At 43.2% G+C, this 12286-nt stretch overlaps 1 protein-coding gene across 1 annotated transcript in view; it reads right to left on the reverse strand.

Moving 5' to 3' along the window:
- The window catches only part of OCA2 (OCA2 melanosomal transmembrane protein), a 339630-nt gene that overhangs the window by 236718 nt on the left and 90626 nt on the right, over positions 1 to 12286 (reverse strand). Inside the window, exons 9-10 of the mRNA XM_032174444.2 lie at positions 3834 to 3905; positions 2865 to 2930 (exon numbers count right to left, since the gene is read on the reverse strand). Coding sequence (XP_032030335.1) covers positions 2865 to 2930; positions 3834 to 3905 — 138 coding nt within the window. The remainder of the gene's footprint in view (positions 1 to 2864; positions 2931 to 3833; positions 3906 to 12286) is intronic.

Consider the following 12286-nt stretch of genomic DNA (forward strand, 5'->3'; position numbering starts at 1 on the left):
ACTTTGGGAGGCCGAGGCGGGTGGTTCACGAGGTCAGGAGATCGAGACCATGGTGAAACCCCGTTGCTACTAAAAATACAAAAAAAATTAGCTGGGCACGGTGGCGGGCGCCTGTATTCCCAGCTACTCGGGAGGCTGAGGCAGGAGAATGGTGTGAACCCGGGAGGCGGAGCTTGCAGTGAGCTGAGATCGCACCACTACACTCCAGCCTGGGCAACAGCGAGACTCTGTCTCAAAAAAAAAAAAGAAAATGGGATCAGAGTGCGAGGTGGCTTGCTCACAGCCACAAAGCTAGAAGCGGGGCAGGGGCCGGCACGTGGCCTTCTGCATCTACGTGTCCACACCAGCAACACTTAAACATTCTACATGCTAAAACTGGGTTCGATTTTGTTTTCTAAAATAATTAAACTGATTTTGGTCACCAATTTGGGAGCAGTTGTATTGAAACAATTGCTCCCTGGGTTCCAGGTGAACCCAGAATGCCTATCGCCTGTTTCTTTCCAGTGAGGATGATGAGTTGGTGAAAATAGCCATCCTGGATCCTAATAAAAAGTCATGTCCCAGTTGTTCCGAATTTTATCAACCAGACATTTCAACTAGTGAATGTTCTGGAAGTTCCTCTTAGATGGCAGTCACCATGTGTTGAACTTGGAATGAGAAGATGAAAGTTCAGATCCTGATTCTGCCACTTAAAAATAGTCCAAACTTGAGGCCAGGCACAGTGGCTCACGCCTGTAATACCAGTACTTTGGGAGGCCGAGGCAGGTGGATCATGAGGTCAGGAGATCGAGACCATGCTGGCTAACACAGTGAAACCCCATCTCTACTAAAAAAAAAATACAAAAAATTAGCTGGGCGTGGTGGTGGGTGCCTGTAGTCCCAGCTACTAAGGGAGGCTGAGGCAGGAGAATGGCGTGAACCCAGGAGGCGGAGCTTGCAGTTAGCAGAGATCGCACCACTGCACTCCAGCCTGGGCAACAGAGCGAGACTCCGTCTCAAAAAAAAAAAAAAATAGTCCAAACTTGAACAAAAATATGAATTAACCTTTCTGTCCTTCAGTTTTCTCACCATACCTCTGAAAGTTCTATACTTTGTCAGGTTGTGAAAATGCAATATAATTATTCAAATTACAATACTTGGTAAACAGGAGTCCCAATAGACACTATTGTCTCTCAAATAAACTAGAGAAAACAAAAATGTCCCCAGTCAATTTAGACCCAGTGTAAATATCCACCGTGTCCAGAGTGACCATCAAAGTTCATCTTCACCCAAAAGGCCACTGACAGCTGACGGTGGAGCGTGGGGCTTTGCACACCAATGGAGCTTCACGTGAACACACATAAGGAGACAGGCGTGTACAGACCTGTGTGGTGTTTTACACATTTGCTGACAGAACCACCCAGGGAGATTAGAACTCAGGGATGGGGGTAAATGGCCCCATGGGTGGTTGGCTGCCAGGAAATGGGGGAGAAAAGGCAGGGACCTGGTTGTAACGACCCTGTACCCTGCAGTTCCAGAATCGCAGAACCTGCCAGTGCTTGCTGAACTGAATTTCACCGAGAAAAACATGCTGAAGCCATTTTTATAGGCTGAACTGTGTCCCCCAAAATTCATATGCTCACGTCCTAGCCCCTAGTACATGGAAACGTGACTGTATTTGGAGTGAGAGCATTGAAGGAGGTAATTAAGTTAAAATGAGGTTGTTAGGGTGAGCCCTCATTCAGTGTGACTGATGTCCTTATAGGATGAGGGTCTCAGGACTCAGAAACACACGGGGAAGACAAAGTGAAAACGCAGGGAGAAGGTGCCATCTACAAGCCCAGGAGGGAGGCTCAGGAGAAACCATGCCTGCCCAAACCGTGATCTCGGACTTCCAGCCTCCAGAGCTGTGAGAAAATACATTTATATTATTTAAGCCACACAGTCTGTGGTACTTTGTTACATAGTCCTAGCAAATATAGCATTCCTTTTTTAAAAAAGGCATATCTCAGGGATATCTGGTACACTTCCTCTCTTCTATCCAGATGCCCAAACCCTGTATACGTCTCAGGCCCAACACAAGTATTAGTTACTCTGTGAAGCCAGGGTTAGAGCACTGGCCTGCCTCCCTGCGTGCCGCCCACAGAGGATGGCGGCACGGTTTCCATCAGGTCACATAGCTGGGCCCTCCGTTATGTCAGCCAGCCTTGGGAGGGATGAAATGTTGGCAAGGAAAATGAGGATCTATAGTGCCCAGCTGTACACAGAGCAAGTCTAACCCAGAGAGGAAGAGCCCTCCTGCAGACCACTGGACTGTTTGGGGTCTGCTCAGGAACACGTGGGCCGCCCCTACTGCCCAGGCTCCACTGGTTCTAGTTAAGCTGGGTTAGGACTCATGTCCCACACTGGCCCGCTTGGGCACCTCGAGATCCTACAGGTGGACTTGGTGGCATTCCTCACAGCACAGAGTGGCCACTGGGCACTATGATCAATTAGCAAACACCAAATTAATACTTAGGAGTGACACCTTCCTTTATTCACATAATGAAAGGTACTCTCTCTCCCACTGAAACTCCTACATGGTTTATTTGGGATAGTCTGTTTTTTTATTTTAACAGCAATAACTCAAAAGAATTGCTAGCTTTTCTAAATGGCAATATTATTTCATTGTCAGACATGCTTTGGGCTGGAATTCTCCCGCTCACGAACCATAGCCCCATTCCATTCCTCCTCAGGAGAGATTCATGAGACCTGCACTAACACTTCTCAGTCAAGCCCTAGGCACTGTGTCTTTAACATAATGAAGGATCCTCAGCTGCGGAGGCCAGAGAAGGCCCAGTTACCGCAGGCGTGGAGCCCAGTCCCACGGGGAGGGCTGTAATTACCATGCCAAACAGCAGGGCCAGCGTCTCAAAATCAATCCACTCCACCACATGGGTCAGGCTGGGTCTCTGAAATCAAAGCACAAATTTGCCAATTAATCCGTGCGCCGCCATCCCAGTGATGAGCCTAATGAAGCGCTGCCCCCTGCTGCACCCACTCAGTGGGCGGGCCAGGATTGGAAATCTCACCATCCACTTGCCTTTGAAGTTGGATTATATCGCTGCTGAAAAACAGTCTTGACCCATCTATAATGTCAAATCTATGCATTTAGTAATAAAATTTTTTCTAGCCCCTGCCTCTGGCAGCTCCCACATAGCGGGACTGGCCCCTGGTTACATTCCTAGTGGAGTCTGTACGTGCTCTCTGCAGTGCCATGCCTGAGGCCAGAGGACGGGAACTGGCATGGCCATCTGTCCCACTCTCAGCTGGGTTCCAGTACTGCCTCTCAGACAACTCTGGGCCTCCATCCCCAGTGGCCACTGGTCTCTGTTGTTTCCCTACATTTGTTTCCCACGTCCCTGCCAGAGAGGCCCTGCTCAGACCCAAACAGGACACCCTCATCCCCAGACACGCCTCTTCAGGGGCCTCCTGATCTCTGCAGGACAGACCCTGGCCCAACTGACTCCCACCTTTCTGCACCAGCTAGGATGGTCCCCTCTAGTTCCAACACCCAGATCCAGCCCCACCACAACCCAGCTCCACAGCCCTAGGCAAACATGCCCATGAGGAGCCTTTCCTCAGCCACGATGAGGAATCACACCACTGGGATGTGAGTGTGTCACAAAACCGAATGAAAAATACTCTTCAATGCTGTAGCTTGTTAGTTCATACCTCTAGCATGGTTCTTGGGCAAAAACATGGACGTGGCATATAAAATAGTGAAAAAACCAGCGAAAGCCTGAATCCTGGAACATCTTTGAGCTGACATTCCACTGAGTGGTGAGCCAGGGATTGGGGCTGTGACAACTTACATCACCAATCACAGCCAGTGCTGCCAGTGCTGCAAGGGAACCCAGCATGGCCGCCAGAGTTCTGTGCACGATCTGGAAAGAAGCACAGGAAATTACTGCGTTCCAGTCCGCAAGGGAGTTAGCATACACGAAAGCCTGTGTGGACGTGAGGGGGTCTATATCTGCCACTGTGTACCATATCTATTCAAATGATAAGTCATGGGTCTTGATGTTTCAGGCCTGGACACCCCACAGACACATACAGCTACCACCAACCTGCCATCTAAGGGAAGCTGCTTGCATTTCCTAAATAATTAGATGACCCTGATAAAGCAGCAGAAGGCCAGATGGAGTATGTTCTATAAGAAAGGCCATAGCAAACTGTCATTAATTATTTGCCATATGCTCCCTTGGCAACTGGCCCATTTGTTCAGCAACATAAATCAATTCCTCTCAATTACTAGGCTGCTGTTAAACCAAAGGTACACAGTCCAACACTTCATCTAATTGAGATTTCTGTGTTATCACAAAAGCATCTTTTCTATTTGATTATAATTCAAATGGAAGTGGAATTTCTAAGACAAAACATGAGAAAAGGCCAAGATATGGAGAATTGGAGCCCTCATACATTGCTAGTGGGAATGTAAAAAGGGCTAGCCACTGTAGAAAGCAGTTTGGCAGTTTCTTACGAAGTTAAACATAAATTTACCATATAACCCAGCAATTCTACTAGGAATCCACCCAACAGAAATGAAAACACATGTCCACACAAAGCACTGATGCTCATAACAACATTATACAAAGGAGGCGAAAACTGGAAACATTCCGAATGTCCATCCATAGTGAAAGGATAAAGAAAATGCGGCACAGCTCGTGCACGGATGAATGCTTAGAAGTGATGCTGGGGAAAGAAGCTAGACACAGAAGATGGGGTCGGTCCATCTATATGAACTTTCCAGAAAAAGTAAATTTAGAAAAACAGAAAGATCAGGGCTGCCCAAGGCTGGGGAAAGCAACAAGGGTTGACTGGAAACGGGTCCCAGAAATCCTTATGGGGTGATGAAATGTTCTAGAACTTGTGATGGTGGCAAAACTCTAAATCTGGTAAAAATAATTTAATCGTACATTTCCAAGGGATGAAATTAATGGTATTTAAATTACACCTCGATAAATTTGTTAAAAAAAAAAAAAGAATGTGGCAAGAACAAGCGGAAAATTAAACGTTAGCACACATTATTCATTTCTTAATCCCCTAAAGGGACTTTCACTCCATTTTTTCATGGCTTCCATCTCACAGAACCTGACTCCCTTTACCAGTAATTACCTGAAATGCAAATTCTGACTAAAATTATTTCATTTATAATGTGTACTACTAGATTCAAAGTTCATTTTCAGGAAATGTGATACTAGGTGTTGGCTTTTCACAGTTTCGGTTTCTAAGAGTTGTTTGTTTTAAATGTAAATACCTAAAATCCAATAAGTTGCTACGAAACTCTAATAATTCCTTCTCTTCATTCTCTGCTTTTTAGTCTTCGTTTAGGATCTTTTTTTTTTTTTTTTTTCCAGACGGAGTCTCACTCTGTCGCCGAGGCTGGAGTGCAGTGGCACCATCTCGGCTCACTGCAACCTCCGTCTCCTGGGTTCAAGCAATTCTCCTGCCTCAGCCTCCCGAGTAGCTGCAATTACAGGCACCCACCACCATACCCAGCTAGTTTTTATATTTTTAGTAGAGATGGGTTTCACCATGTTGGCCAGGCTGGTCTCCAACTCCTGACCTCAGGTGATTCACCCACCTCGGCGTCCCAAAGTGCTGGGATTACAGGCGTGAGCCACCGTGCCCAGCCAGTTTAGGACACATTTTAAGGATACTTCCTTATCCGATGCCGAGGGTGGCCCTGGGAAGCAGGCAGGGTAGGCATTCATCCCCAACTTGACAGCCATGGTGCCAAGAGTGGAGGTTCACCCGATGGACATGGTGAGCAGGCGCCAGAGCCAGGCTGCCCTCTCCGCCCTACACAGAGCAAGGCGAAGACACTTCCCACTTTGGTATGTCTCTTTTTTGGCATTTAATTAAGTCTTCATGAGTAGAACAGGATGTGACAGTGTGCAAACACAGCCCGTGGATGACAGGAGGAAGTCACTGCAGGGACAGAGCAGATAGAGATGAAGCCTGCTCCAAGCCAGCCCTACGACCTCACTCTATGACATGTTCCTTTCTTCTGGCTTAACCTTTGGGCTAACTTTGTCTGGAGGGAAAAGAGACTTCAGTAAAGGAGCAAAGAGCCGACCTGGCATGGTGGCTCACACCTGTAATTGCAGCGCTTTGGGAGGCCAAGGCAGGTGGATCGCTTGAGGCCAGGTGTTCAAGACCAGCCTGGCCAACATCACGAGACCTTGTCTCTACTAAAAATCAGAAAAAAAGTAGCCAGGCATGGTGGCACACACCTATAGTCCCAGTGACTCGGGAGGCTGAGGTGGGAGCATTGCTTGAGCCCTGGAGGCAGAGGTTGCAACAAGCTGAGATTGCACCACTGCACTCCAGCCTGGGCAACAGAGCAAGACCCTGTCTCAAACAAAAAACAAAAAAGAGTGAAGAGCCATGACTGCTGGCTACTGGTCAGCAGGATTGGATAGCAGCAAAAATAACTAATTTTTATTGAGCACCTACTGTGCACCTGGCCCTGGATTAAGTGCTCTACACACACCATCTGCACCTTTCACAGCGACTGCATGAGGTAGAACTATGATAATCCACTTTGCAAAGGAGGTAACAGTCTCAGCTGAGTAATTGTCCCTGTGTCAGAAAACAAAGGACACGCGCACCCAGGATGCAGACCAGCATTTTCTTACTCCAGAGCACCTCCTCTCTCCTCGTGGGGCCTTGTTTGCTCATCTGTAAAATCAGAAAACTGCACTACATACCTCAAGGAGCCCTCAGCTCTGGAGGAGGTCCATGGACATCATGAAATCAGGAGTCCTAGCAGATTAACACACAAATGAGCAAACGACAAGGCAGACAGCCACGGCCCTCTCAGGAAAGCTGGGCTCATCGTGGTCTCACGGACACCCCTAGCACCCTCACGAAGTTCACTCCGCCCACTGCCACTGTCAACACCTTTCTCCCCTCCCTCGTCGCACACACCAGCTTGCAAGTGATCCACACATGAGCATCTCTGTGGCCCACAATGAGTGCTTAGGACATGTGGATGCAACTATCCTCACTCAGAAACCCACCCTCTTCTACCAGCTAAGGGGCCCCACACACCACATGGGAGGAGAAACCGTCACTTGCCATCTAAAAAATGGAAAATGCTGATGATCAGCCTCTAGGATGTGGAATAAAACTTTTCAAACTACATGGTTCTAGAAGAAGATGAGTTCATTACTTCACATGTAATGATGGACATTACTAAATTTCTATGCTTAAGAAAGAATTTTCAGCTATCAGGAATAAAAAAATTTCTGGTAAATGGACCTAAAGAGTAAAAATAATAAAAATTCTTAAAAGATGCCTTAAAGCAGGGGTCCCCAACCCTCCTAACCCCGCCACGGACTAGTACCAGGGCCGCACAGTGGGAGGTGAGCTGGGCAAGTGAGCATGACCGCCTGGGCTCTGCCTCCTGTCAGATCAGTGGCAGCATCAGACTCTCACAGCAGCGTGAACCTTATTGTGAACTGCGCATGTGAGGGATCTAGGTTGCACACTCCTTATGAGAATCTAACTAATGCCCAATGATCTGAGGTGGAACAGTTTCATCCCAAAATGATGTCCCACCCCATAGTCCATGGAAAAATTGTCTTCCATGAAACTGGTCCCTGGTGCCAAAAAGGTTGGGGACCACTGCCTTAAAGGACTGTATAAAGGTTCTCTTCCTGCCCATGCTCTGGGAAATACAGCACACCTCTTCCTACACCCAAATTTCTTTGGCAAGAGTCCAACTGTGAGCTCCTGTGAGCGTGGCGTGCCTCTCTTGGTTTCTTCAGTGCTCTGCAGGGTAAGCAATACATTCTGAGCAAATGAGAAGCAGAAAATGCATGAACAGAGCCCGCAAAACAGAAGGCCAGCATCGCTTCCTGGGAGAAGAAAGGAAAGAGCTTGGGGGCAGCCCCCAAGGAAATTATCTAGGGCATCTCTGATCTTTGCACATCTGCCCCTCCATAGTCACAAAGGTTTACAGCTAGTCATCAAGTAAATTCCAGATAGGTGGGATACCGAGCAGATGGAAAGACAAGACTTCTTTTGATTACCATTTGCATGGAAATGGTAACCAAAAGACAGCAGGGATATCTAAAGTTATATCAGACAAAATAGACTGTAAGTCAAAAACTGTCTCTAGAGACAAAGAAGGTCATTACCCACCCTCTTCCACTGATAAAAGGGTCAATTCAACAGGGACCCATCACAGTAATAAATAAGTACACACCCAACACTAGAGCATCTAAATATACACAGTAGTATTAACAGAGCTAAAGGGAGAAATTGACAGCAATACAATGTAATAGGGGAATTCAATGTCCCATTTAAGATAATGGATAGAACATCCAGACAGGAAACAGCAGACTTGAACAGCACTGTACACCAAGTAGACCTACCAGACATAGACCAAACTTTCCACCCAACATCAGAAAAAGACATTCTTCTCTAGCATACACAAAAAATTCTTCAGGATATATCACATATTAGGTCACAAACAAGTCTTAACAAGTTTTATTTCTTTTAAAAAAAATTTTGTCTTAGAGACAGAGTCTTGCTCTGTCACCCAGGCTGGAGTGCAGTGGTGCAATCAAAGCTCCCTGCAGCCTTGAACTCCTGGACTTAAGCAATCCCCCTGCCCCAGCCTCCTGAGTAACTAGGACTACAAATGTGCACCACCATGTCCAGCAAATTTTTTTTTTTTTTCAGAGAAGGAGGTCTTGCTATGTTGCCCAAGCTGATCTTGAACTCCTAGTCTCAAGTGATCCTCCTGCCTCAACCTCCTAAAGTACTAAGATTATAAGCATGAGCCACCATGCTTGAACTTAACAAATTTAAGAAGATGTAAATAATATGAAGTATATTTTCCAAACACAATGGTATAAAACTAGAAATTCATAACAGAAGGAAAATAGGGAAATTGATAAATATGCAAAAGTTAAGCAACACTTTTTTTTTTTTTTGAGATGGAGTCTCACTCTGTCACCCAGGCTGGAGTGCAGTAGTGCGATCTTGGCTTACTGCAGCCTCTGCCTCCCAGGTTCAAGCAATTCTCCTGCCTCAGCGTCCCAAGTAGCTGGGACTACAGGCAAGTGCCACCACGCCTGACTAATTTTTGTATTTTTAGTAGAGACGGGGTTTCACTGTGTTGGCCAGGATGGTCTTGAACTCCTGACCTCATGATCTACCCACCTCAGCCTCCCAAAGTGCTGGGACTACAGGTGTGAGCCACCACACCCAGCCACAACACACTCTTGAACAACCAATGTGTCATAAAAGAAATAAAATGGAAATCAGAAAGTATCTTGAGACAGACAAAAATGGAAACACAACATACCAAAATTTATGGGACACAGCAAAAGCAGTTTTAAGAGGGAAGTTTATAGTGACAAATCATTAGCCTGACTGGATGACACTACAGTGTATACATGAATTGAAAACCACATTGTACCCCATACATATATATAATTTTTATTTGCTAATTAAAAATAAAATAAAACTTTAAAAAAGAAGAAAGAGCTCAAATAAACAACCTAACTTTATACCTCAAGGAAATAGAAGAGCCAGCTAAGCCCAAAGTTGACAGAAGGAAAAAAATATTGGCAGAAAGAAATGAAACAGAGACTAGAAAGACAATTGAAAAGATCAACAAAACTAAGAGTTGGTTTTGAAAAGATAAACAAAATTGATGGAACTTTATCTAGACCTACCAAGAAAAAAGAGAGAGGACTCACATAAATAAAATTATAAATGAAAAAGAAGACATTACAACTGATATCATAAGAGGCTACTGTGAACAATTACATGCCTACAAATTGATAACCTAGAAGAAACTGGTAAATTCCTAGAAACATACAACCTACCAAGACTGAATCAAGAAAAAATAAGAAAATCTGAACAGACCAATAAGAAGTAAGAAGATTGAAGCACTGATCAAAAACCTTCCAACAAAGAAAGTCTCAGGACCAATGGCTTCACAAGTAAATTCTACCAAACATTTAAAGAATGCCAATCCTGGAACTTTTGTAAAACTTCAAACTTTTGCAATAAAAATGAAGAGGAGAGAACACTTCCAAACTTGTTTTATAAAGCCGGTGTTACCCTTCATACAAAAGCCAGATAAGGACAAGAAGAAAGAAAAAAAAAAAAAAAAAAAGAAGAAAGAAGAAAAAAAGAAAAAGAAAGAAAAGAAAGAAAGAAAGAAAGAAAGAAAGAAAGAAAGAAAGAAAGAAAGAGAAAGAAAGAAAGAAAGAAAGAAAGAGAGAGAGAAAGAAAGAAAGAAAATTAATTTCAGGCCAATATCCCTAATGAACATAGATGCAAAAATGCTCAACAAAATACTAGCAAACTGAATTCAGCAGGACATCAAAAGGATCATATACTATGATTAAGTAGGAATTATTCCTGAATCCAAAGACAAGTTCAACACACACAAATCAATAAATGTGATACATTGCCTTAACAGAATGAAGGATAAAAATCATAGGATCATCTCAATGAATGCAGAAAAGGCATTTGAGAAAATTCAACATCCTTTCATAATTAAAAGCTCTCAACAAATAAGGTATAGAATAAATGTACCACAATATAATAAAGACCATATATAACAAGTCCACAGCTAACATTATACTCCATGGCGAAAAGCTCAAAGCTTTTCTTCTAAGATCAGGAAAAAGACAAGGATGCTCACTCTCACCACTTCTATTCAACGTAGTACCAGAAGTACTAGATAGAGCAATTAGACAATGAAAAAACATTAAAAATGTCCAAATTGGAAAGGATGAAGTTAAACTCTATTTGTTTACAGATGTGATCTTATATATAGAAAACACTAAAGACTCTACCAAAACTCTGCTAACACTAATAAACAAATTCAGTAAATTTGTAGGATACAAAATCAGAACACATACAAAAAAAATCAGTTTTACTTCAATATGCTAACAATGTACTATCCAAAAAAGAAAGAAAATAATCCCATCTGTAATAGCATCAAAAAGAATAAAATAGGAATAAATTTAACCAAAGAGGTTTAAAGATCTGTACACTCAGGACAGTAAGACGTGAATGAAGAAATCAAAGAAGATACAAATAAATGGAAAGATATCCCATGTTCATGGTTTGGAAAAATTAATATTGCTAAAATGTCCATAACTACTCAAAGCAATCTACAGATTCAATGTAATCCCTATCAAAATTCCAACAGCATTTTTCATAGAAATAGAAAAAAAAATTCTAATTTATATGGAACCACAGAAGACCCTACATAGCCAAGTCAACATTGAGTAAGAAGGAAAAAGCTGGAGGCATGACACTTCCTGATGTCAAACTATATTACACATCTATAGCAATCAAAACAGTATGACTGGCATAAAAACAGATATATAAACCAATAGAACAGAAGAATCAAGAGCCCAGAAATAAACCCATGCATGTTACAGTCAACTAATATTTGATAAGAATGCCAAGAATACACAGTGGGGAAAGGATTGTCTCTTCAATAAATGGTGTTGGGAAGCTGGATAACCACATACAAAAGAATGAAAGTGGCCCCTATCCTACACCATATACAGAAATCGACTTGAAATTGATTAAAGACTTACATGTAAGACTTGAAACTGTAAAACTTCTGGAAGAAAACACAGGAGAAAAGCTCCTTGATGCTGGTCTTGACAATGATTTTTTGCATATAACACCAAAAGCCCAGGTAACAAAAGCAAAAAATAAACAAGTGGAACCATATCAAATTAAAAAGCTTCTGCACAGCAAAGGAAACAAACAACAAAATGAAAAGACAACCTACAGACTCAGAAAATATTTGCAAACCATATACCTGATAAGGGGTTAATATCGAACATATGTAAGGAACTCATACAACTCAAGAGCAAAAAAAATAAATAAATAACCTGACCAAAAAAATGGGCAAAGGATCTGAATAGACATTTTCCCAAAGAAGACATATAAATGGCCCCCGGGTGCATGAAAAGGTGCTTAGCATCATTAATCATCAGAGAAATGCATGTCAAAAACACAATGAGATATGGCCTCACACCTGTTAGAATGGCTGTTATCAAAAAGACAAGAGATAACAAGTGTTGGGGAGGATGTGAAGAAAAGGGAACCCTAGTATGCTGTGGGGGTGCAAATTAGTACAGCCACATGGAAAGCAATATAGAACTTTCTCAAAACTTAAAAATAGATCTACTGTATGACTGAACAAATCCCACTTCTGAGTCTATATCCAAAGGAAATGGAATCAGAATCTCAAGGTGATATCTGTGCG

Source organism: Hylobates moloch, unplaced genomic scaffold (genome assembly GCF_009828535.3).
Source record: "Hylobates moloch isolate HMO894 unplaced genomic scaffold, HMol_V3 SCAFFOLD_14, whole genome shotgun sequence".
In the NCBI taxonomy this organism is placed as follows: Eukaryota; Metazoa; Chordata; class Mammalia; order Primates; family Hylobatidae; genus Hylobates; species Hylobates moloch.